This window comes from Falco peregrinus, chromosome 2, assembly GCF_023634155.1.
Source record: "Falco peregrinus isolate bFalPer1 chromosome 2, bFalPer1.pri, whole genome shotgun sequence".
NCBI lineage: Eukaryota > Metazoa > Chordata > Aves > Falconiformes > Falconidae > Falco > Falco peregrinus.
In genome coordinates, this window is record NC_073722.1 from 126,427,905 (window position 1) to 126,451,226 (window position 23,322).

At 64.3% G+C, this 23,322-nt stretch overlaps 4 protein-coding genes across 8 annotated transcripts in view; 1 reads left to right on the plus strand and 3 right to left on the minus strand.

The window, feature by feature from the left end:
- Positions 1 to 2,361, minus strand: part of RNF213 (ring finger protein 213) — a 55,062-nt gene extending 52,701 nt beyond the window's left edge. Inside the window, exon 1 of the mRNA XM_027795994.2 lies at positions 2,031 to 2,361. The gene's annotated coding sequence lies outside the window, so the exon portion shown is untranslated. The remainder of the gene's footprint in view (positions 1 to 2,030) is intronic.
- Positions 2,362 to 2,982: 621 nt separating this feature from the next.
- SLC26A11 (solute carrier family 26 member 11) lies at positions 2,983 to 11,309 on the minus strand. Of its 4 annotated transcripts, none has more exons than XM_055797792.1 (16): positions 10,842 to 11,309; positions 10,428 to 10,620; positions 10,153 to 10,238; positions 9,160 to 9,239; positions 8,190 to 8,332; positions 7,733 to 7,908; positions 7,506 to 7,578; positions 7,079 to 7,129; positions 6,671 to 6,731; positions 6,245 to 6,300; positions 5,998 to 6,138; positions 5,744 to 5,871; positions 5,218 to 5,317; positions 4,796 to 4,929; positions 4,375 to 4,447; positions 2,983 to 3,577 (listed from the first exon to the last, which is right to left on the minus strand). In XM_055797792.1, exons 1-16 carry the CDS (start codon positions 11,307 to 11,309, stop codon positions 3,483 to 3,485), a joined length of 2,058 nt encoding a protein of 685 aa, XP_055653767.1. In that variant the 3' UTR covers positions 2,983 to 3,482. The 4 variants fall into 4 exon arrangements, with proteins under 4 accessions (XP_055653767.1, XP_055653766.1, XP_055653768.1 ...); XM_055797791.1 differs by having other exon boundaries at positions 4,796 to 4,932; XM_055797793.1 differs by lacking the exons at positions 7,506 to 7,578; positions 8,190 to 8,332 and having other exon boundaries at positions 4,796 to 4,932.
- SGSH (N-sulfoglucosamine sulfohydrolase) lies at positions 11,266 to 15,010 on the plus strand. 2 transcript variants are annotated; one of them, XM_055797795.1, is made up of 8 exons: positions 11,266 to 11,395; positions 11,648 to 11,808; positions 12,039 to 12,144; positions 12,690 to 12,840; positions 13,106 to 13,262; positions 13,496 to 13,577; positions 13,663 to 13,866; positions 14,209 to 15,010. In XM_055797795.1, exons 1-8 carry the CDS (start codon positions 11,308 to 11,310, stop codon positions 14,766 to 14,768), a joined length of 1,509 nt encoding a protein of 502 aa, XP_055653770.1. In that variant the 5' UTR covers positions 11,266 to 11,307; the 3' UTR covers positions 14,769 to 15,010. The 2 variants fall into 2 exon arrangements, with proteins under 2 accessions (XP_055653770.1, XP_055653771.1); XM_055797796.1 differs by having other exon boundaries at positions 11,267 to 11,395; positions 11,651 to 11,808.
- A 492-nt stretch (positions 15,011 to 15,502) lies between these two features.
- Positions 15,503 to 23,286, minus strand: GAA (alpha glucosidase). The gene is given in 20 exon segments (XM_055797790.1): positions 15,503 to 15,884; positions 16,349 to 16,501; positions 16,964 to 17,128; positions 17,310 to 17,408; positions 17,625 to 17,766; positions 17,875 to 18,023; positions 18,276 to 18,427; positions 18,546 to 18,679; positions 19,030 to 19,147; positions 19,270 to 19,354; positions 20,057 to 20,170; positions 20,347 to 20,457; positions 20,617 to 20,748; positions 20,887 to 21,005; positions 21,159 to 21,278; positions 21,361 to 21,457; positions 21,856 to 22,021; positions 22,379 to 22,470; positions 22,472 to 22,525; positions 22,905 to 23,286. Coding segments are annotated over 20 exon segments (2,628 nt in total). The 5' UTR covers positions 23,271 to 23,286; the 3' UTR covers positions 15,503 to 15,824.
- Between the last annotated feature and the right edge of the window lie 36 nt (positions 23,287 to 23,322).

Consider the following 23,322-nt stretch of genomic DNA (forward strand, 5'->3'; position numbering starts at 1 on the left):
GGAACGCACCGGGGCAGAGCGACCCAGCGGGCCTGGACGCGGGAGGCCTCACGTGAGGCCTCACGTAATGCCTCCGGGTCGGCCCCGCTCCCCGCCCCCGGGATGCCCGCAGGGCGCCGCTGCTTCCAGGCAGGCGGGGGCCGCGTCCGGTCCCCCCGGGGCCCGCAGCCCCGCCCTCACCTGCACCGCCCGTGGCGGAGGCGGGACTGACCCTTGGGCGGAGCCTATATATGCAAATGAGATGCCGCTCGTTCACGGCGAAGGACCAACCCCCACCGCCTCCCGGGCGTATATGCAAATGAACCGGGTGGCTAAGCCAATGGCGTGGCGAAGGGGCGACGGAAAGCAAATGAAGCCCGTTAGGGGAGGGGCGGGGGCGGAGCTGCCCGCGGCTCCCAGCCCCCAGCCCGCGCTGGGGGCCGGGGGCACTGGGAGGCACTGCGGGCCGGACCGGGGTCACGAAGGTGTTAGGGGTGTCCCGGGTGAACGGGGAGGCCAGAGGAAGAGGAGAGTGCTCAGGAGACAGCCGGACGCACCGGCGCGTCGGTGGTTACCGGCGAGCTCGAGGCGCATCGGAGGGCCTGGCAGCACCGCGAGGTCGAGGCTCGCCAGGCGGTCGGGGATCACCGGGGAGCTTATGGCTCACCGGAGAGTCCGGCGCTCCGCGGGGTCGGGGTGCACTGGAGGGTCGGAGGTCACCGGGGAGCTCGAGGCGCACCGGAAGGTCGGGGCGCACGAAAGGGTCGGGGTGCACCGGGAGGCTGCAGCGGGGCCCGGAGCCCGCAGCGCACCGCCCCCCCCGGGCCCGGCGGGAGCCCCCCGCACAGCGCCGCCCGCACCGGAGCCCTCCGCAAACCCAGGCCCGGTGCCCCGGACCGCCGCTCGGCCTGGCCCGCTACCTGCCAAGACAACGCAACTCACCGTCGGGGCGGGGGCCGGAGCGGGGACCGGCACCTGCAGCAGCCGCTCCACCAAGCTGAGCCGCCGCCTCCCGGCGAGTGAAGTTTCGCTTTTCCGCCGAGCCGCCGAGTTTCGTTTCTGGGACGTCACCGCCGCCACCCGGGCCCGCCCCCCGGCCCGGCCCCTCTCACCGGGGCCCGCCCCGCCGCGGCGGCCGGAACCGGGCGGGGGTCCCGTGTCCGCCCCCGCCGAGGGCCTAGCCGGCAGCGGTGACCGGGAGCGGCCCGGACCACCGAGCATCCTCCCGGGCACCGGGGAGGCGCAGCAAAGGGCTGCTCCGGCGGGAGGCGGCGGGTGCTCGGCTCTCCCCGGGGTGCCCCACGGGCCCCCCAGGGCCGGCCCGCTGCGGGGGCTTGGGGGCGCCATCACCCCTCCGGGGGGCTGCTGCCAGCCCAGAGCTGGGCGCCCACCACCCGCTCCAGCTGCCCAGGGCCGGCGGGGCAGTCCCTGTGGGGATGGGCTGGGGCGCAGCTCCCCCTGGCCCTGCTGAGCCCCGGTTCAGGAGTCCCCAGAGCGCCAACCCAGCCCCGCTGCGTTCGGCTTTGGGCTGGGGAGGCACCGACCCAACCCCCTGCCGCCTGCCGGGCAGCGTCCCGCAGGCCGCCTGTAATTGCTTCTTGGTCCCGGTTATTTCTTCTTCCCGTCGGGTCTCTGAGGTGCTGCGGTAACACGGGCAGCAAACAGCCATAAACAGGCCGTCCGGCTGCGGGAGCGGGGCTGTGACTGGGGTGGGCGTGGGGCACCTGTCTCTCCCGTTGCCCCCCCAGGTGCAGGGATGCAGGACAGGGCCCGCCAGCAGCCGTGGGGATGGCAAGTGCATTAGTGGAAAACATCCTGCTGGATGCCACAGCCAGAGATGGGGACACAGCTGTCACCCTGTCCCCAGATCCAACCGGGACTGAGCAGAAGATGGGCTCCCTGCAGCCCCAATCTTCGCTAGTGCTTCCACACTCACCTGCACACACGGGTTCAAGCATGCATGCTATTTACACGCGACCAGCCCTTTTTGCCCCCATACCCTTTGCTTTTCCTACTCTCGCTTCTCCCAGCATCCCAGGGCAAGGGCTTACCTGAGCCCCCTCCTGCCGAGCTCCGGCTCTCAGCACCAGCTCGGGCAGCCAGGGCTGCTCTTCACGCGGCGTGGAAAGACGCGGGTCACATCTGCTCCACCTCGGCCCTGGTCACTCCTTGTGCGGCGACATGGCTGGAGGGGACAGGAAAAGAGGGCGCCGGTGCCCTTCCCGCTCTGCAAATGTTTATCTGCTGCCGGTGCAGCAAGAACTCACCGCCCAGCGCTGCTCCGCTGCAGAAACAAACACTCCCACAGCTTCCAGCGGCAGCGGCTACTGGCCCCGGAGCTCTGTGGCCCCCGGGCACCTCTGAACTCCTGCAAAACCTGCGACAGCTTTAGCAGGAGGAGCTGTGCCCGAGCCTGCCTTCAGGCCCTGAGCCACAGGGCAGCCCCAGCTTAGTTTCGGTTTCTATTCCTTGGTTTGCTCAGCAGAGCCCAGAAATTAGGAGTTTAATTTTTCCTTCCCACACAAAACGAAAAAGCTTTCCCTCAAGGAAGGCAGAGATCACACTGATTCATTTCCAATTACTGCCTTATTATACCCTCCCCAACGGGGTGTCAGCCAATTCAGGAAAGATGCTTTCTCCCACCACCTGCCCCTCCCAGCCCCGCTGCCTGCCAGCGCTGCCTTTTGCACCCATGTCACAGCAAGGCGGGCACAAGCTGGTGTCACGGTGCCTGTCCCCTGGGGTACCTGGCAAGGAGTAGGCAAGGGGCTGCACCCCCAGGAGGAGACCCCAGCCCCACCCAATGAGTGTCTGGCAGAACACCCCACAAACCACGAGGATCAATAAAACCACTGATGTCTTTCACAACCCAGTACCCCGAGGCCGAGAGCTGCAGCATGCCCATGGGCTTGGAGGGCAGCGCCAGCATACAAAAACTTGCTTTGACAAGAGTACGCTCTGCATCACAGTTCGGTATGCAGAATAAGCAGAATAAGGAAAGTCTTCAGAATTAAAATAGCTGATTTTTAAAAGACAGCAGTTTCGAGGATGGGGAAAGCCTGCAGGAGGGATGGCTTTTTCCCAGTGACCATGATGGGGAATGGCTTTGCCCCACTAATCCCTTCCACCTGTCTTTGGTCTAGAGAACCAGCAAGGAGCCAGAGCTCTGGCGGGGCTGAGGAGCTGGTGAGGGACCAGCCGGACCCCTGGTCCCAGTGTCTCCAGCAGCACTCCCTCCCCTCGTGCCGCCCATGCAGCCTGTGTGGGGTTGCACTGGTGCTGCTCTGCCCTCCCCTGCGTGTGACATGGGGACAGTCCCCCGACAGGCATCCCACCCAGCTGCCAGGAGGCAGGGCAGGTGCAGGCAGCTCCAGCGGAGGATGCAGGTTGGATGTCACAGCCGCTGCTCTGTGTGACACAGGATGTACAGCCCTGGAACAATCAGTAGCAAGGAGATGGCAAGGCAACAGTGTCCCTGAGGAGGTTCCAGGGGGTTCCTTGACTCACTGGATGAGCCCCGTGGGCAGCAATGAGCTCTCGCTGGTGCTGGTGTAGGGGGCTGCCCCGCCATCCCCCGGCTCCGCTCCTCTGCATCTCTCTGAGCCAGGAAGGGAGAGAAACAGGACAGAGAGTTAAGCCAAGGCCCATGTCCTGGTTTTGGCTGGGATAGTTATTTTTCTTCCCAGTAGCTGGTACAGTGCTGTGTTTTGGATTTAAGATGAGAATAATGTTGATAACACACTGATGTTCTAGTTGTTGCTGTTTATGACAAGTCAAGGACTTTTCAGCTTCTCACGCTGCCCTGCCAGCGAGGAGGCTGGGGGGCACAAGAAGCTGGGAGGGGACACAGCCAGGACAGCTGACCCAAAGTGGCCAAAGGGATATTTCCCTACCGTATGATGTCACGCTGAACAAAAAAGCAAGGGAGGGTGGCCGGGGGTGGTGGCCTGCTGCTTGGGGACTGGCTGGGCACCGGTCAGCGGGTGGTGAGCAGTTGCATTGTGCACCACTTGTTTTGTATATTCTTTTATCATTATTATAATTTTCCTTTCCTTTCCTGTCCTATTAAACTGCCTTTATCTCAACCCATGAGTTTTACCTTTTTTCTGATTCTCTCCCCTATCCCACTGGGGGGGGGGAGTGAGCAAACGGCTGTGGGGTGTTCAGCTGCCTGCCAGGTTAAACCACAACAGCTCACCATGAATCCCCAAGGCCAGGGTGACCCTGTTCTCAGGAGGAGCTCCTGCTCACCATCCCAGGAGCCAGGCCCCTGTAGCCCCCCACACTACAGCTCTGGGGCTTGACAAAGGTCAGATTTCCCAGGTTTGTCTTCCAGAGCCCCGATCAGCAGCAGCCTAGGGGACCCCAGCCCAAGGAGAGCACCCAGAGCCTCACCTGCCTCCTCCCGGCTGAGGAAATGCTGGAATCCTTCTAAGTCTGCAGACAGCAGGACTTGGAGAACAGGGTCCTGAGGGCAGAGAAACCCGGGCTGGGGGAGCCTGCTGCTGGCTGCTTCCCACCTCTCCAGGGCTGTGACCAGCCAGCCAGCCCAGGGCAGAGGATGCAGTCCTTCCCCACCGCCCCACATTCCGCAGCTGGGCTCAGACGCGGCAGCCTCCACCTCTTTGAGATGAAGGCACTTGAGGTGATGACACTGCTCCAAGAAGAGAGGCAGCAGCATCCTCACGGCAGGTGGGAAGGCAGCTGGGCTGAGCCCATCAGCACAGACCCTGCCCTGGGGAGTGGGGCTGACTCTGGGTGTGGGGAGAAGCGGCAGGACCCAGCATGGGGCCGGCCAAGGCTGCATCCCACGTACCTGCAGGCTGCAGAAGGCCAGCGAGAGGCCGTGCTTGCGCAGCTCCTGCAGCAGCTCTGCCAGCCCCACCACCACGGTGTAATCGATGCTGCTGACATGGCAACAGTCCAGGATGACAGAGCGTGGTAGAGATGCTGCTGGAAGAAGAGCATACAGTCACGCCCCTGGCAAGTCCAGAAATGACCAGCCCAGGGGACACAGCCCTTAGAGCCAGAGCCATGGCTGGAAGGGGTGAGACAGCCTCGGGAGAGCAGCAGCAGCCAGGGGCTGGTCCCCAACACAGGGAAGCTGTGCTGTCGCTGCTTGCACCCGCAGCCTGCAGGGCTGGACAGTGCCTGCCACCCCTGCCAGAAGCGATCCACGTGGGCACTGGGTTACAGCCAGGTCCCCAGGACAAGCTGGCGGGCCAGGGAGCGCCGTACCTGCCAGAGCATGGCTGCACACAGCATCCCTGAGGCACTCCATGGCTGGGAACTGCAGGCTGCTCCCTGGCTGCACGAGGAGCACATCCCCCTTCGACACCTGCGTGAGATCCGGGTGCAGAGGGACAGGTCACGGGGAGCTCAGGGCTGTGACCTTCCCCAGGTGGGGACAACCACCCATGTGACAAAGCAAAGCACCATCCTCCTGGCTGGAGGGGGACACACACGACCTCCCATGCCTCAGGGAACCCCTGCTCCTGCACACCCCAGCATCTACAGGAACAGGGACAGCAACGCCTCCCTCTCCTGCTCCCAGCTCCTGCAATGCCCCTTTCCTTGTACTCTTTGAAAGGGGTCCCGGGGCTGCACCAACAGTGGGCTGGGGACAAGGAAGAGGGCAGGAGCAGGACAGAAGCATTCTGTACCCCAACACCCTGCTGCCCCTCAGGGAGCCCTCTCCCAGCTCCCTGTTCCCTTGGTGAGCCCAGCTGGCCCTGCTGCACCCAAGGGAAGGTGTGAAGCCCACCTTTACTGGGGGCCTGGCAATGGAGTAAAGCAGGAGAACCCCTGAGACCAACACCCCAGCCACAATGCCGTACTGGACCTCCCAGAAGCAGAGCAGGAACGTCACGCAGAGGGGCACGAGGTCCAGCCCTGCAAGAGAGACAACCCAGGCTCAGCTGTGCCTTGTTCTTGGGCCACAGGACCCTCCAGGACAGCGCCTGCTCTGCAGGCAGAGGCTGCACCGGGGGATCAACAGCCCCCTGCTCGAGCCCTCACTCTTAACCCGCCATAGCGTCCTGAAGATCCCAGCATCAAACATGGGGACCACAGCCGAGATGATGACGGCAGCCAGCGCTGCTTTGGGGATGTAGTAGAAGAGCGAGGTGAGGTACGCCAGCGAGAGCAGGACCAGGGCACCTGCAGAAGACAGCGAGCACCTGAGCCACGGGGCTCCCAACGCCCAGGGTGCCCGGGGTGGCATGGGGTCCTGCAGAGCAGCCCATGGCAGGGTCGGGGACTCTACCTGTGATGAGCCCTCCTGCAGGGGTGCAGACACCCGATTGCGCGTTCACCGCTGTCCTGAAATGCAAAGCAACATGCTGTCCCAGGCTGTGCTGGGGCTGGCCGGGACCAGCAGCTGCCCCCACCTGCTGCCCAGAGACCCCACCCAGGAAAACCACCCACTCTGTCGAACCCCACTGGGGAGAAATACATGCAAGCCTCCAGTTCCCAGCCTGCAGCAGGACCACAGAACACATGAGATGGGAGGGAAGGTTGCTGCGGGACCTATGCATAGCCTGGCAGCCAAGGTGGGCAGCTACAGACCAGGACACGAGCTCAGGGACCCACCGGCGTCCACACAGCCTTCCACCCAAGATCTCACACAGGCCCCTCAGCACACAGCCTCAGCGAGCATCCTGCAGGCTCTGCTCCCCCTCCTGCTACCCACCGGCCAAAGCTGCCCGTGATGGGATACGCTGAGACGAAGGAGCCCAGGACGTTGGCGAAGCCTGCAGTGGGGAAGGAGAGGGGCTGCGGATGCAGCAGCTATGGCAGGCACTGCCCAGAGCCATGAGGTCTGTGCCCCTGTCGTCACCTCCTCCATCCCCGAACTGGTACCCAGGGACAGATCAGAGCCCATTCAGCCCGGTGAACTGGGTGCAGGCTGCTCTGGAAATTGCTAAGCTGTGAGAAAGGCTCAGGGTAGGGGCAGCATGCAAGACAAGAAAGATAAAATTTCAGATAGAGGTAGGACTGCTAAGATGGGGATCTCTGGTAGCTCAGGAGCTGTGGGACACATGGCAGCTCTTGGGTCGCATCCTCACGCCCTGCCCTCCTGCTCCGAGCAGCCTCTTACCCATAGCCAGCAGCTCCTGGTTGGGGTCAATCCTGTAACCGTTCTGCGAGGCTGAAAGGAGATGAGTGGCATCACCCCGAGCTTCCCATAGGCACAACCCGCCACGTGCATGGAGCAGTGCCTGGGACAGCTGTGGGCCCCATCCCAGCACCCCCCAGGTGCAGGAACACCCCGAGACAATGCTCAGCTCCTGTGGCTGTGCATAACAAAGGCACCCCCAAGCCCACTCCCCAGTCATGCATGGGGAAGCTGCCTGGCCAGGGGAGGGGGTCAGCAGCACACTGCAGGACCCCTCCTGCCAGCCCATGCTATGAACTGGGCTTGGCACAGCACCCAGTCCTTCCCGCTGCCCCTGTGGGAACAGCACCCTTCCCAGCACCTCAAACACCCTGCAGAGACCCCTCGCGGGAGCCTGGCACAGCCGTACCAAAAGCCTTGGCAATCGCAACAGTCTCCAGCAGGCCCATGAGTGGGACCACAGCCAGCCCGACCCCCATGTCCTGGGAGGGAAGGACACAGTCAGCGCTGCCACCGAGGAACGAGGGTCACCCTGCAGCAAAGCCCCCTCCTGCTGCGTGGGGAGCTGGAAAACGCAGGGGTAGGGAGACAGCAGCCCGCAGGGAGCGCAGCCTCTGCCAGCCAGCCTGCACCCACCTCCACCATGCTCCAGAAGGGGACAGTGCCATTGGGTGCAGCCACGGAGAAGGGTGGCAGCCGGAAGGCAGGGAGGCCCTGGGGGATGCTGCTGGTGAGCGTGAGTGGCTGGAAGCCCATCACCTGGAAGGAGTAAGCAACCAGGCCAGCAAACAGGACTACAAGGGCATTGCGTGCTGCAGTGGAAACAGCAACTGTGAAAACCTGCCTGGAGCCCAGGGCAGCAGCAGGGACAGCAGGAGGTAGGTACCCAGGCTGCTGAGCTAAGCCTTGGGAAAGGACATGCACAGCAGCAGGACCATCCCTAGGACTCTGTCCTCCCCGATCCACCTCCAGGTCTCAGCTCCTGCCGACCTGGGCTTTACCAGTTTCAGGCTGACTCTTCCCTGCCCTGAAGAGAGGAGAGCTCAGGAAGGACGGCCGCAGGAGGAGAGAGGGCAGGGGACTGCCAACGCACCCGTGGTGGAGGTCCAGACGATCAGGTAGCTAACCCTGGCAGCCAGCGGCTCCACATGGGCAACTCGGGGCAGGTGGCTCTTCATCACCTGGAGCCCTGCCAGTGCAGCCAGGCAGGCCAGCCCCAGGACAGCGTCCCCAGCCCTGCAACAGGCACATCAATGCCAACCCAGACATGCTGCAGAGCACAGGGAGAACTAACCCAGAGCTCTGCGGGAGCAAAAGCATGTGCCTGGGCATGTGCTGTGGCTTTGCAGAGAGGCGCATAGCTCGCAGGGATGCTGCTGGCACCTCTGTGTACCACCAGCAAAAAGCATCACCTCCCTGGGGGGTCAGCAGAAGGAGGAGGGGGTGTCCCCCAGTCAGCGGTACAACACTAATGGGTTTGTGGGCTCTTCATAAACAGGGAAGAAGGACCCCTGCAACAGGCAGGATCTGTGTGGCACAATCTGCCTCCTCCTCCTCCTACTGCTGCCACTCACAGCTAGGCAGGGACATCTCCTGTCAGCTGTGATGAAGCTGACACTGTGTGTCACTGTGCTGTGTGCGAAACCCAGGCTGCAGCATAGACCCCAAGCCACGGGTGCAGCTAATGGGAGAGGGCAGATAGCACGGGGACGCCCAAGCTCCCTCTTGGACTGTCAAAAACCTAAGGAGGACTTCAACATGGACAGTCCCAAGGATGTGCCTTTGGGCTGGCAAAATCCTCAGGTATCTAAATGGAAGCAGAAAACAGGACAAGCGTGCCCCGTCCTTCCCCTTTAGCAGCTTGGGAGCCCACGTGCTCCCGCATCTTCAAATTTCCCGCTCAAAAGGAAATGACTTGAGAACAAGCACTTGTGTCACAGTGCTGGGTAGAGACAAGAAATCGGTCCAAGGTGCAACCAAGGAGATGGGGAGCAAAGCAGCAGAGCCTGAAACCCCGCAGCTGCAGGGGTAGGGAGCAGGGCAGGCGCAGGGATGGTGCTGACCTGGTCTCCCCGATCCTCCGCAGTATCTCATACACCTGCAGGAAAAACTGCCGAGGGATCCCCTGCAGCCCCAGGATGTTCTGTGCAGGAAGACAAAGACTGGTGAAAGCCCAGCACGACCTCAGCTGCCAGGTGCCATGGAGGGGCTGCCAGGAGCACCGGAGCTCAGCCCTGCTCAGGGCCCTGGCACATGCATGGTGCCAGCGCTGCTGGTGGGAATGCTCCTCAGCAACCACCCCGTGCTCCTGCACGTGCTCCAGGACAGCCCTTTCCCTGCACATCTCCGTGCAGGCAGGGCTCAGAGATGCTCTGATTTCTTTTTTCCATTCCCAGGCCCTGAGGTGCCCGCACCCCATCTCGCACACATGACAGCATAGCTCTGGAGAGAGGGCTCAGCGTGGGACCCTCACCCCAGCCCATGCAGCCCCTCGCCGTCCCCCTGCACTGTTCTGGGTGCAGCAGTGAGCGCCCAGCACCTTCGCAGTGGCCCCTGCTGTAACCACAGCCATTACCCAACACTGGCCCACTGGTTCCTCACAGAGCTGACACCATCTCGCGAGTGTCTGATTTTGGTTAACCACAAAGGAACTGCTGCAGCTCCAGAGGAGCCAGAGGGCCTTCCGAGAGGCCAGCGATGGACTGGCAGAGCTGCAAACCTACCAGACCTTCCATCGCCACAAACCCGCTGTGCCCTGCCCACAGAATCACCCAGCACCTCCTGCAAGTGACCAAATCAAATGCCCTGGTTTTACTGGTGTCCTGAGTGCCACCAGTTGGTCACAGGCTGAGGGTGTGTTCGGCTTGGTCTGCTCAGAGCAGAGGACTCGGGGACCCACCAGAACCACTGGCAGGGGGGACTCATGGCCCCTTTAGGGCTCCTTCCTCTTGCACCGATCGTGTCACCCAGCCCTGTTCTAAACATCCCAGCTCTGCAGCATGGCCGGCTCCAGGAGAGAGCAGGGGAGGCAGCCAGAGGAGACCAGCAGATCCTACCTTGATCTGGTTGAAACTAATGGTGACAGAAGCAGCTGACGTAAACCCTTTAATGACCGGGCAGGAGACGAAGTCCAGAAGGAAACCTGCACGGGACAGGTGGCAGTAAGCATGCTGCTGGCCCCAACGGGGAGCACAGGGTGTTTGCACACACACAGAGCTGTCACAAGCGCTAGCTGGGCAACCCCAGTGTCTCGACAGGGGAGGGGGCGAACAACACCAGGATGAACAGCAATATTCTAAAAATATCACCCTGCACAGCAAGAGCATCTCACCAAGGCGCAGGAACCCCATGGCTAGCTGGATGCAGCCGGAGAGGAAGGCGAGCAGGATGGCATAGGCAGGCTCGTGGAACGCGTATGAGGAGACAAGCAGCGACATGATGGCAGTGGGACCCAGCGTCACGTCCTTGGCGGTGCCCAGGAAGCAGTAGACAAAGCAGCCCATGAAGGAAGAATAGAGGCCGTACTGCACGGGGACAAAAGGAGCACAAGGCTCGGTGCCGGGAGCTGCCAGACGCCCTCGGGTCCCTCCAGAGCCCGCAGCCAGCCCCTGGCGAACACACGGCGTCTCTGGCTTCCCACCCCAGGAAAAGGGCGACCGCACAGCACCAGCCCGCGGCCGACGGCCGCCCCCCCGCCGGCAGGCATGTCCCCGGGCCCCCACGGCCGCGGGGCGCTGCCACCCACCTGCGGAGGCAGCCCGGCCACCTCGGCGTAGGCCAGCGCCTGCGGCACGGCGGCGAGCCCGACGCTCAGGCCGGCCATCGCGTCGAGCTGCAGCCAGGCCGGGGAATAGCGCGGCAGCCAGCGCAGCACCGGCAGCCACGCCCGCACCCCCGGCCACCGACGGCTCCCCCCGCGCTGCCCGCCACCGGGCACCGGCATGGCCGGGGACGCGGCACCCGCGCTCCCCGACGGTGCGCGGAGCTCCCGGGGGCGGAGGGGGCCCGGGGGCCGCGGAGAAGCGGGTGCGGGGCCGGGAAGCACCGCGGCCAGCCCGTTCCCAGCCGCGGGGCCGGCGGCTCCGCCCGGGCCGGATCTGAGCCGCCGGGGCCGCCTCACGTGACCGGGGCAGAGGCGGAGCCGCCGAGTCCCGCCGCCGCCCGGCCGGAGCCAACGCCGCCGCTGCCGGTGGCGGTGCCCTGCCGGTGCCATGCGGCCCTGGGCGCTGGCGCTGCTGGTGGCCGCGCTCCGGATCGGCGGGGCCCCGGCCCCGGCCCGCAACGTGCTGCTTCTCTTGGGTGAGTGCGGCCGCCGGCCCGGTGGAGACCCCCGGGGACTCGGGACCCTGCCCGGGGCTCGGGGCGGCCCGGGGGCGGCCCCGGCGGTCCCAGTGCATCCCTTCTGCTGGGACGGTCACTGCAGCACCTGCCCTCAGCCCAGGCATGCGCCCCGTGTCACTGGCGTCCCCAGAGCTTTGCGCCCTGGCATGGTTAGGGACACCCCGAGGGTGAGGCCGAGGGCTCACCCTGCATCCCCCCGCCCCGCTGCAGCAGATGACGGTGGCTTTGAGAGCGGTGCCTACAACAATTCGGCCATCCGGACACCCAACCTGGACGCACTGGCCCGACGCAGCGTGGTCTTCCAGAACGCCTTCACTTCCGTCAGCAGCTGCTCGCCCAGCCGCGCCAGCATCCTGACCGGCCTACCCCAGGTAGGGGCACCCCCATGCATCAGGGTGGGGGCTGCCAGTCCACGGGAGTGACTGGGGACGACCATTCTTACGGCACAGTCACAGGACTTGGCTATCCTCCCATGCCCCTCACCCACCCTCTTCCCAGCCCCCTGGGACCCCCTTCCCATGCACGCACCTGCGTGGCTGGACTTGTTTTGGGGCCAGGCTGGCAGGCAGTGTCCAGCTGGGATGTCTCCCTCCACCTGCAGCACCAGAACGGGATGTACGGGCTGCACCAGGACATGCACCACTTCAACTCCTTCAACAGCGTGCGGAGCCTGCCCCAGCTGCTCAGCCAAGCACGTGTCCGGACAGGTAGGGAGCCCAGGGCGGGTGACACGGGCAGGGAACCCCCCTCTGTGCACCGAACCCCATCAGGTGAGAGAGCTTTTCGGCCAACGTGCCTGTGAGCTGGAGAGCAGCAACTGCACTCGTGCTCTGTGCTGACACCTGGGTTTCACTTTGCTTCCTCCCACCGCTGCACCTCTGCCTTCCTCCTTACACCTCACTTTCACTTCTGTTCCTCATCCTGCCCCTTCCTGGTTCCCAGGTCCACACAAGGCTCATGCCTGACCCAGACTTCCACCCAGGCCGCTCAGCTGCTCTAGCACTTACCCACAACCTGAGGCAGCGTGGTCCCCGGGTGGGTCCCATCTTCTGGCCAGATGTGGAAGTGCCTCTGCAACCAGCAGAAATGACTGGAGAGGCCAGCAGCATCTTCCACTCTCACCAGTGTTTGCTGAGCGCAGCCCGTGCTGGAGCAGATGAGCTGCATCAGCTCCCAGGGTGGAGAGCAGCAGCCAGTGTCCTGCCCCTGCGCCCCACTGCTCGTGGCACACCGCGTGTCTGCATTCTTGCAGGGATAATTGGGAAGAAGCACGTTGGGCCCGAGACTGTCTACCCCTTTGACTTCGCCTACACAGAGGAGAACAGTTCAGTCTTGCAGGTTGGGAGAAACATCACTCGAATCAAAGCGCTCGTCCGGCAGTTCCTGCAGAGCCAGGATGGGAGGTGAGATGGACCCTACATCCCTGGGGAAGGCTGTGAGGGGGCACAGGAGAGGAGATGGAAATGGGCTTCACTGAAGATGTGTTTCCATGTCCCAGTGAGTCACAAGTAGGAAGGGACACCTTGTGTCTGGGTCACCCCATATCCAGAAGCCCAGATTAGGTGGGAGTCCTCCTGCCCACCCCAACTCACCCCGGCCCAGCCCAGGAAAGGTCTGGGGGAGTGTGGGCAGCCCTTTGCTACACCACCTCCACCCTTCCATCTCTAGGCCCTTCTTCCTCTACGTTGCCTTCCATGACCCCCATCGCTGTGGGCACTCCCAGCCCCAATACGGAGCCTTCTGTGAGAAATTCGGCAATGGAGAGACTGGCATGGGCTGGATCCCCGACTGGAAGCCACAGCTTTACCGCCCAGAGCAAGTGCAGGTGGGAGCCTGTGGGGCCACACGGGGCTATATGGGACTATATGGGGCTGCGCAGGGCCATATGGGGGCTGCATGTGACAGCAGCCTCCGACGGAGCCAGGGCAGCTGCGGGCTGGCCCCCGCCTTGGTCACTGCCATCAGCACTGTGAGCAAGAGCTGGCGAAGGCCACCACGGTGTACCCATGACCTCCTTCCCCGTGGCAGCCACATGCCACTTTTCCTTTCTCCGTTCAGGTCCCTCACTTTGTTCCAGACACGCCGGCGGCCCGGGCGGACCTGGCAGCCCAGTACACAACCATCGGGCGCATGGACCAAGGTAGGACCTGCGGGGACCAGGCTTGTGCTGGTGAGCGCTGCGGTCCCTCATGTCCCGCGCCTCAGCTCTGCCCCTCCATCCACAGGGATCGGGTTGGTCCTGGAGGAGCTGCGCCGTGCTGGCTTCCACAACAGCACACTGGTGATCTACACCTCCGACAATGGCATCCCCTTCCCCAGCGGCAGGACCAACCTCTACCGGTCGGGCACCGCCGAGCCCCTGCTGATCTCCTCCCCTGAGCACACCAAGCGCTGGGGGCAGGTCAGCCAGGCCTTTGCCACCCTCCTGGGTAAGAGCCTGTGGCCCCGGCAGGGAACAGAGACATGCAGAGCTGTACCGGGGGGTGTGAGCTGGCACCCACCCTCCCCACACCGAAACGCAGGGTCCTGTCCCAGGGGACAGCCTGCAGCCCTCGGCACTGGCACGGCCAGCCTGGGAAAGGAGAGGAGGGACGACAGAACAGTAGGGTCCCCTGCAGCAATGTCATCCCAGGGCTCAGCTCTGCAGCTTGTCCCAGGACCACCCGCAGCCCATGTGGCAGCAGACCCCAGAGACCTTTCTGCCCCTCTCCAGGGTTGAGCTCCCTCCCATGGGCCCCAGCCCTTCATCTCATCCTTCTCCTCCCCTCCAGATCTGACGCCAACCATTCTGGACTGGTTCTCCATCCCCTACCCTTCTTACAGCATCTTTGGCACGAAGCGGGTGCAGCTTACTGGAAAGTCTCTGCTGCCAGCGCTGGAGTCGGAGCAGCCCTGGGCCACCACCTTCAGCAGCCAGAGCCACCATGAGGTGACCATGTACTACCCCATGCGAGCCATCCAGCACCAACAGTTCCACCTCATTCACAACCTCAACTACAAGATGCCCTTTCCCATCGATCAGGACTTCTACGTCTCGCCCACCTTCCAAGACCTGCTCAACCGCAGCAGGGCCGGGCAGCCAACCCACTGGAACAAGACCCTGCACCAGTACTACTACAGAGACCGTTGGGAGCTCTTCGATTGCAGCCAGGACCCCTCCGAGAGCCAGAACCTGGCCCCCGACCCCCGCTATGCCGCCATCTTCCAGCTGCTTCGTGCGCAGCTCTTGAAGTGGCAGTGGGACACAAGCGACCCCTGGGTGTGCGCCCCCGATGCCGTCCTGGAAAAGAAACTGAGCCCCCAGTGCCGGCCGCTGCACAACGAGCTGTGAACATCACCTCTGCCCGGTAGCCCCCCTGCCATGGGCCAGCTGCACGCTGCCCTGGGGCACGAGGGGGTGGGGGCAAGATCCTGGCTGGGCTGGTCCCAAATCCCTGGGTGACACCCCGAGGCTCTGCTCTCTGTACCACAAACACCGCTTGGCCCCGGAGCACTCAGGGATCCTCATGCCTTTATTTTTGGCCAGAGGAGCCATAGGGCCAGGCTGCTCCTCAATAAAGCCTCAGGAGGAAAGGTCTGTTTTTACCTGGGGCTGAGCACATCCCTGCCAGCTCCCGGTGCTGCTGCAGCTCCTGGTGCCACAGCTCAACCACAGACATGTGGTGGGGGCCAGGGCTGGGGCCCCCGGCAGGCAGCAGTCCCCAGGCTTGGAGCCAGCAGGATGGATGGGCCAAGGGGCTCTGCAACCTGGCCAGAGCTGCGGGAACAGCTGGGGGTCCCTCACCGCTCTGGGAAATGGGGTGAAGCCTGAGAGGATCCCGCTGGAGGCCCTCAGGCAGGGATAGAGCCGGGGTGGGGGGGGGTGGGGGGGTGGGGGGGTGGTGGTCCCAGCCGGGGGGAGAGGGCTAGGCCAGGGCTCAGCAGCACTCTCAGGACAGGCAGTGGCAGAAAGGGGCACGGACATGGCCTAGGGCTGCTCCCAGCAAACAGCAACTTCATTCACAGCGCTGCTCCCTTGCGCCCTGCATGGATCCCCCTCCCCAAAAGCACAGCCAGGAGACTCCCTGCGGTCCCTCCACAGGTTACCAGTCCAGCATGTTAATAGGTTTGCTGTCTCACAAGGCACTGAGGTCTTTTTTACCCTGTTCTGAAGAAGACGAGGGTTTCCCTGTCCCCAGGAGTTGTGCAAGCCCCCTCGATGCGAGTCCAGTGCACACATCTCCAGCTAACTCACATTAGCCAGAAGGGAAGCCACAGCCCAGGAGCCGCATCCCGTGGGAAGAGCAGCAGCAGCTCCGGGTTTGCGAAAGACGGGATGGATTCGGCCCCAGCGCCAAAGGGAGCAGCACTGCCTCTCCCCGCCGAGTGGCACAGGTCCAGCATCAGCTCAGAACCAAGTGATCACAAACTGCTCCCACATCGGCAGCGACACAGGCACTTTCAGCACCTGAAGGGGAGAAGGAAGGGTCAGCACAGCGAGAACCAGCCAGGATGGAGCCCAGGGGGTGTCAGAGCTGAGAGGGGTGTCCTGCCCCACTGGAGTGCAGTGCAGAGCCACAGCCCAGCATGGCCCTGGTCCCGCAGAGCCCCCCGGGAAGGGTGACCAGGGGTAGACAGTCCCAGGAGCTGAGCTGTGTCACTGCTCCTCACAGAGCTCCAGCCCCATCACCACGCATCCTTCCCATCCTCCATCTCCCCATCCTTGCCCTCTTGCATGGCCTAATCCTGCCCCAGCCCCCAAGCTGTGACCCAGCCCATGCTGGGCAGCCCTGGATGCTCTTTGGTGTCTATAAAGCAGGTACTGGAGCCAAACCCTGCCAACCCCTCAGCTGAGCCATGGGTCCCTTCCCAGCCACCAGCCAGCAGGTCCCCCCTGCCGCCACCCCCTCCCACGGGGGAACAAGCACTCACCTGAGTGTCGCTGCGGTAGGAGAAGTCGCTCACGAGGACACCATTGGCCAGGACTTGCCGGGGAGGGCTGGTGACGCCCAGCACGGTCACAGCCTCCAGCAGGACCCCATCGAGGTGGGCACTCGCCTGCAGGAGCTGGCTGAGCACAGTGCCCTGCGGTGACAGCGGAACCGTCACCCTGCGCTCCCGGGGCCCCACCACCCGACATGCACCCAGGGCTTCTTGACATGCGCTGCCCGTCTGCAGAGCACCAAGGCCAGGGATATGGGTGCTCTGCCATCACTGGAGAGTGGCAAAGCCATTTATCAGAGGGATGGGGCTGGAAAGCATCCACTGCTGCACACTTCTTGCACTGCGGGTGCACGAAGAGAGCAGCCAGGTCCCTGGCACAGCCTCTCCCGCTCCTAAGGGGGCTCCTCAGGGGTTACAGTCCACAGGGGACCCCACCAGCACACAGTGCTTCAGCCATTCAGTCAGGCACTTCTGGCACAACACAGCTTGGCTGCAGCAGGGCATGGTGCTGCCCATGACCGCACATGCCCCAGGGGCACCAGGACCTGTGCATGGCAGCAAGCACCCATGCCTGGATGCCCCCCGCCAGCCCCCATCACTCACGTGTGTGGCCAGGAAGAGGATCTCAGTGTAGTCCCCCCTCTCAAAGGTCTGCCAGCTCTCCCCATCGTCCCAGAACAGGTCTCCCCTGGCAAAGCCATCCAGGGTCAGTGCCACGACCAAGGCCATCCCTTTCTTGCGGGACTCAGTGGTGCTGAATGCAGGTTCCTGGGGTGCAGGATCAGGCTTAGCTCCGAGCACTGCCAAAGCCGCTTTCCCCCAGCCCAGCTGGACACTCACACCTTGTCTGGCAGCACCCAGTCCACCCGTGACCATGCTCTGCCATCATGCTGGCAAGGGCTGACCAGGCAGGTCACCGTGGTGTCACCGCAGCACAGAGGGGACTCACCTGCAAGGGCAGGATGTGTCCTGCACGGACATGGACATTAATGGTGTCCAGGGGAGCTGGCAGGAGGATCCACTGCCCCTTGCTGTGGATGGTGGAGTCCTAAATAACATCAAAAAGAGGAAAGAACAGGTGCAGGGTGCTGCATGCCCAAGGGGGTGCCAGCCCAGTGCTGTGGCCTTCGAACAGCCACAAGCAAAGGCAGGTGAGGCACAAGCCCTGAACACAGCCCTGGGGGCACGGGAACACATGTGGGACCCCGCAGCAAAGCCCTCGTGCAGCCACTTGAGACCCCGTGGTGCAGCAGGGAGCACACACCCCTGCGAGGCTGTACCACGTCCCCGCTGGGAAGTAGCCGCTGACTTTGGTCTTTCCTGGCTCCAGCACGGGTGTGATGAGCAGGCCCCCCCCCCACATGAGCTGGCGGTCCACGGCCCAGGTGTTGGGGTCCTTGGGGAACCTGGGGAAGGAAGGGAAGGGCAGCGCAGTGGCAGGACACCCTGTGTCCACCTCCCGCTGCGCCCAGCAGGCACCGGCACCCATCGGCCCTGGCCGGGCTGGCACTCACTCGAGGAAGAGGGGCCGCGCCACCGTCTCCCCAGCAGAGTGAGCCCGGTGGAAGCGGGTGTAGAGGAAGGGCAGGAGGGAGTAGCGGAGACGGAGAGCGTTCCTCATGGCAGCCTGGGCAGCCGGGCTGAAGGTGTACGGCTCCTGTGGCTGCAGGGGAGAGGCTGAAGTGGGATGCTCAGACCATGCAGGGAGGAACGGTGGGCACCTCTCAGGGATGCGGGATGGACTCCCCCCCAGCATGAGCCCAGCACTGGTGGCACGCAGCCCTGCAGCTGCACCAGCCACCCTCCCACGCAGGCAGGGCAGCCCCTCGCATGACCCCAGAGCACCCACCCCTGCCCCGTCCACCCAGCCGCCCCCTGCCCCCTGCCCAGCAGCGTGAGGGCTCCCGGTGCTCACCCGGGTACCATGGTCATTGTGATTCCTCATGAAGGGGTAGAAGGCGCCCAGCTGGGTCCAGCGCACGCACAGCTCCTCGGATGTGTTGCCCACAAAGCCGCAGATGTCAGCACCCACCAGTGGCACCCCAAAGAGGTTGAAGAGCAGCACCTCTGTGAAGGCGGTGCAGAGGGCATGGGGGCTCTGGATGCCGGGCAGGGGGAGCCCATGGAGAAGCCCCGAGCCCTGGGGGAAGTGGGCAAGACCCAGCCCCAGTGCCCCACAGCCTACCTGGTATGGAGTAGTAGAGCTGCTCCCAGTTGCTGCTGACGTCCCCTGTCCAGTGCCCTGCGTAGTGCCCATGCCCAGCAAATGTCGAGCGTGAGATGACAAAGGGGCGCTTGCCCCTGACCCTCAGCAGCGCACTGTGGGCAGGATGGGGTCTGCTCAGCACCACTCGGCTGGGGAAGGAGCTCAGCAGCTCCTGGCAGCAGCGCGGAGCTGGCACGTGCCATGGGAGATGCCCCGCACCAACTTGCCCATGGAGGTGACATGGGGAGGGTGCTCAGGACACGAGCCCCCCGCCCAGGACCCAGCACGGCCGCACTGCACCAGCTCCAGCACCAGGCTGGCAGCAGCAAGGCAGCACACTGTGTTACAAACCAAACCCTCGCCCACCCACCAAATGCCCTTCCCCATGCCCAAAGTGCCCATGCCACCCAGCTCTGGCACTCCTCCGGAACAGCAGGAGCTGCGGCACGAGCCCCAGGCTTACTCGTGGGAGGCGATGGCCTCAGTCAGCCCGTAGAGGCTGTGCAGGTTGTAGTGGGAGGACAGGTACTGCTGGCTGGAGGCACAGATGGTGCCGGCTTGCAGGCGTCCCCCGAACACGCCTGCACGGGAGAGGCAGTGGTGGGGGAGAGCTTGGAGCCTGCTGGGCTGGGATCGGAGCATCCCCCGGGCTCCTCCTGGGGCTCCCCACACCCCGGGCAGGGCTGGTACCCACTCCCCGTACCTGGCACGTAGGGTGGCTGCTCCAGGCTGTTGTTGGGGCAGCCATCCTGGGAGCCTTCCACGAAGTTTGACGGCTCGTTCATGTCCTGGGAAGGGAAGGGAAGGGAAGGGAAGGGAAGGGAAGGGAAGGGAAGGGAAGGGAAGGGAAGGGAAGGGAAGGGAAGGGAAGGGAAGGGAAGGGAAGGGAAGGGAAGGGAAGGGAAGGGAAGGGAAGGGAAGGGAAGGGAAGGGAAGGGAAGGGAAGGGAAGGGAAGGGAAGGGAAGGGAAGGGAAGGGAAGGGAAGGGAAGGGAAGGGAAGGGAAGGGAAGGGAAGGGAAGGGAAGGGAAGGGAAGGGAAGGGAAGGGAAGGGAAGGGAAGGGAAGGGAAGGGAAGGGAAGGGAAGGGAAGGGAAGGGAAGGGAAGGGAAGGGAAGGGAAGGGAAGGGAAGGGAAGGGAAGGGAAGGGAAGGGAAGGGAAGGGAAGGGAAGGGAAGGGAAGGGAAGGGAAGGGAAGGGAAGGGAAGGGAAGGGAAGGGAAGGGAAGGGAAGGGAAGGGAAGGGAAGGGAAGGGAAGGGAAGGGAAGGGAAGGGAAGGGAAGGGAAGGGAAGGGAAGGGAAGGGAAGGGAAGGGAAGGGAAGGGAAGGGAAGGGAAGGGAAGGGAAGGGAAGGGAAGGGAAGGGAAGGGAAGGGAAGGGAAGGGAAGGGAAGGGAAAGGATGGGACGCCCTCACTGCTGCACCCGGGCCCAGTAGAGGTGCAGGGCAGGAACTGGGGAGCCGCAGCCGGCAGCTCCGCCAGGACCACTCACAATCCACATGCCATCGAAGGGCACTTGGTTGTGGAAGTCCTTCACCATATCGTGCCACCACTCGTGAGTCTCTGGGTTGGTAAAATCTGGGAAGGCCGTCGGGCCCGGCCAGACCTGTGGGAGGGAGGCAGTGATGGGCAAAGCCCTGCTGTATCCCACAGCCCCCACACGTCACCCCACTTTCTACCACAGCCATGCCCTGAGCATTTCCCTCCAGGTCTGTGGGTCCTGCTCCCACAGCCCTGCTCACGCCCCCTCCCACGGGAACCAGGGCTGCTCCCCACACGCACCTTCCCAATCAGGGGCTGCCCCGTGGCATTTTGGATGAACACCCCTCGCTTCAGTCCCTCGTCGTAGGGCTTGTAGGTGCCAGGAGGCCCCGAGCTGCTGATCCCAGGATCCTGGTGGGACACAAAGCAGGGGCTTCACCAGCGAGGGCAGGGAATGGCCTCCCCCGCCTTCCTCGGAGGAAGCTCCATCACCCCCCTTGGGGGCAGCCAGAAACCCTGGTGCCAGCCCACCTGTGCGGGAGCCCCGGCACCGCCAGGGGTGTCACTCACCACGATCATGATGTACCTCAGCCCACGACGGTGGAAGTCCCGCACCATCTCCGGGTAGTCCTTAAAGCTTTTCTTGTTGAAGGTGAAATCCCTCTTGGCATCCATGTAATCCATGTCATTCCACTGCACGTCCTGTGGGTGGTGGCACCGGTGCTTGGGGAGGAGCAGGGACCCCGCACCCTGCTGCAGGACCCCCGCCCCAGGGGGGGTCCCCATCAGCCCCCCATCACCACTTTTGGGCAGAGGCTCCAGGGAGCAGCCGAGACCCACCAGGGGAAAGCGGGCTGCTGTCATGTTGTCCACGACCTGCCGGGTGATGTCGGTGGAGGAGTAGCCCCAGCGGCAGAGGTGGAAGCCCAAGCCCCAGTATGGGGGCATGAAGGGAAACCCTGGAAGGAGGAGGGTGGGTGCTGGCCAGGGGGGCACAAGGACAGCCCAGCATCACACTCCCCCACAGCCACGCTCCCACCACACCGTCCTCGCTGCACCACTTGCAGCATGGCAGCACAGCCATCCTGGGGGCAGCCGTGCCTCAGCCCTACCAACAACATCCAAGTACTGCCGCACCACGCTCTTGGGGTCGGGGCCCAGGAAGACATAGAAGTCCAGGATCCCGCCTGTCGTGCGCCAGGTCAGGGCCGGGCTGGGCTGCAGCAGCACATCTGGGAAGCAAAAGCGCTGGAAGAACAAGCTGAGGATGGGAAGGGGGGCCAAGCCTGCACCCAGCACCTTTGTGGGACTCACCCATCGCATTGCTGTTCAGCAGAAAGACACCGTGGGCCAAACCACCGTCCTCCATCCCCAGGTAGAAAGGGTGGGAGCCATAGAGGTTGACCTGGGCCTGCAGCAGAGCACAACATGGTGCCAGCGAGACTCTGCCAGAGACCCAGTGCAGCACCCACCCCCCGCCTCCAGCCAGGAGCACCGTCACGGCTTGGGGTGCAAACCTAGGGCTCGCAGCCCCGAACACCCCCACACCACACAGCTCTGCCCTGAGCAACAGCCCTGGACTGCCCGGGGGCAAGCGGCTCCCAAGGAGCACAGAGCCCCAGGGGGTACAAAGCCTGACCTGGGGAAGGTCACCTATAGACCACAGGTTTGCCTGGGGCTGAGGCCAGGTCCCAGCACTCAGCTGGCACAGCCACCCCTCCCCAGCCCCGGACAAGATCTAAGAGGCCACAGGGCCACCCCCACAAGCATAGATGAGCCATCTCCCTCTCCCTCAGCCCTGCTCCTTACCGTGGGCGCCATGTCCCGATTCCAGAGGGTGACCCTGGTCCACGCCGTGTCAAGGACCAGCGGCGTCAGGTGCTCCCCCAGCCCAGAAATGAAATGGGAGGGCAAGGAGGTGGAGATCTGCAGAAACTGGTCTGCGAAGAAGAGTGGTGCGACGGTGGTGTTGACCCTGATGGAGAGAAGGGGAGGCTCTGGCAAACAGCAGCCGGGGAGGAGGGAGGCACCAAGCTGGAGGACCACCAGCTCTGGGGAGGGACATGGATAACAAAATGTGAAACAAAACCAAGTTTCAGCCGAGTGCTGGGATTCCCGCATCCCTTCTCAGCCACTGAACTGCAGAGGGGGTCAAAGCAAAGCCCCCACAGCCACTGCCTGCCAACCTGCTGCTGTCACCAGCATCCCCAGCGCCATCCCTGCTCCCAGCCCCGGCGCCGCTGGGGCTGGTGCCAGGTCCCGCTTCCAGACCAAATCCCTTCGGGAAGGGAAGGGGAGCCTTCCCTCAGCTCAAGACAGGATGGGCACTCACAGGACCTGCCCGCCATGCTGCCGGTAGACGACAAGGCCGAAGGGATCCTGGTTGACCTGCACCCCGTAGAGCGTGGTGGCAGCGCGGGCCGCCCACCCGCGGCGCGGCCAGGGGCACCTCATAGCGTGGCCTGGCCGGGTCCCGCAGCTGCAGGGGCAGAGAGGGGGGGTCAGCTGGGTGCAGGCTGGTGGGGGGGGAGGGGGTGGGCGGGTCAGGGAGCTGGGGGCCCAGGTCCAGGGGTACCAGGTCCAGAGGGAATGGGGTGGGGGGGAACCAGGGCTGGGGGTCTGGAGGACTGGGGGGCCAGGGCTGGGGGGCTGGCGGCCCCTCTCTGAGAGAGCAGGGGAACCAGGGCTGGGGGAACGGGGCCGGGGGTCCAGGGGCCTGGGGGGCCAGTTCTGGGGAGCTGACGGTCCCGGTCTGAAAGACCAGGGCACCGGGTCTGGGGGTCTGGGGCCAGGGAGCTGAGGAACCGCGGGGACCGGGTCTGGGGGGACCGGGACCGGGGTCCAGGTCCGGGGCGCACCGTGATGCGCAGACGGGTGGGGGTCTCCAGCCCCACGTCCAGCCGCAGGCTGCCCACGTCCCCCGGCAGGAAGCTGGCGACGACGCGGCGGAGCCGGGCCGTGTAGCCGCCCGCCGTCACCGTCAGGTTCTCCGCCCGGTAGCTGCGGTACCCGCGGGGGAAGAAGCACCAGGGCGGGCCGGGGCCGGCGGGCGCATAGCAGCAGCCCCGCGCCTCGCAGCCCTCCCGCGCCAGCAGCCGCTCGGGGCCGCAGTCGAAGCGGCCGTCCGGGGGCACATCGCAGGCGGCGGCTGCGGGGCCTCCCGCCGCAGCGGGGACCGGCAGCGCCAGCAGCGCCAGCAGCGCAGCCGCCCGCGGCCCCGCCATGGCCCCGACTCCCAGCAGGCGCCGCGGGCCCGGCCCACGTCACGGCGCCGGC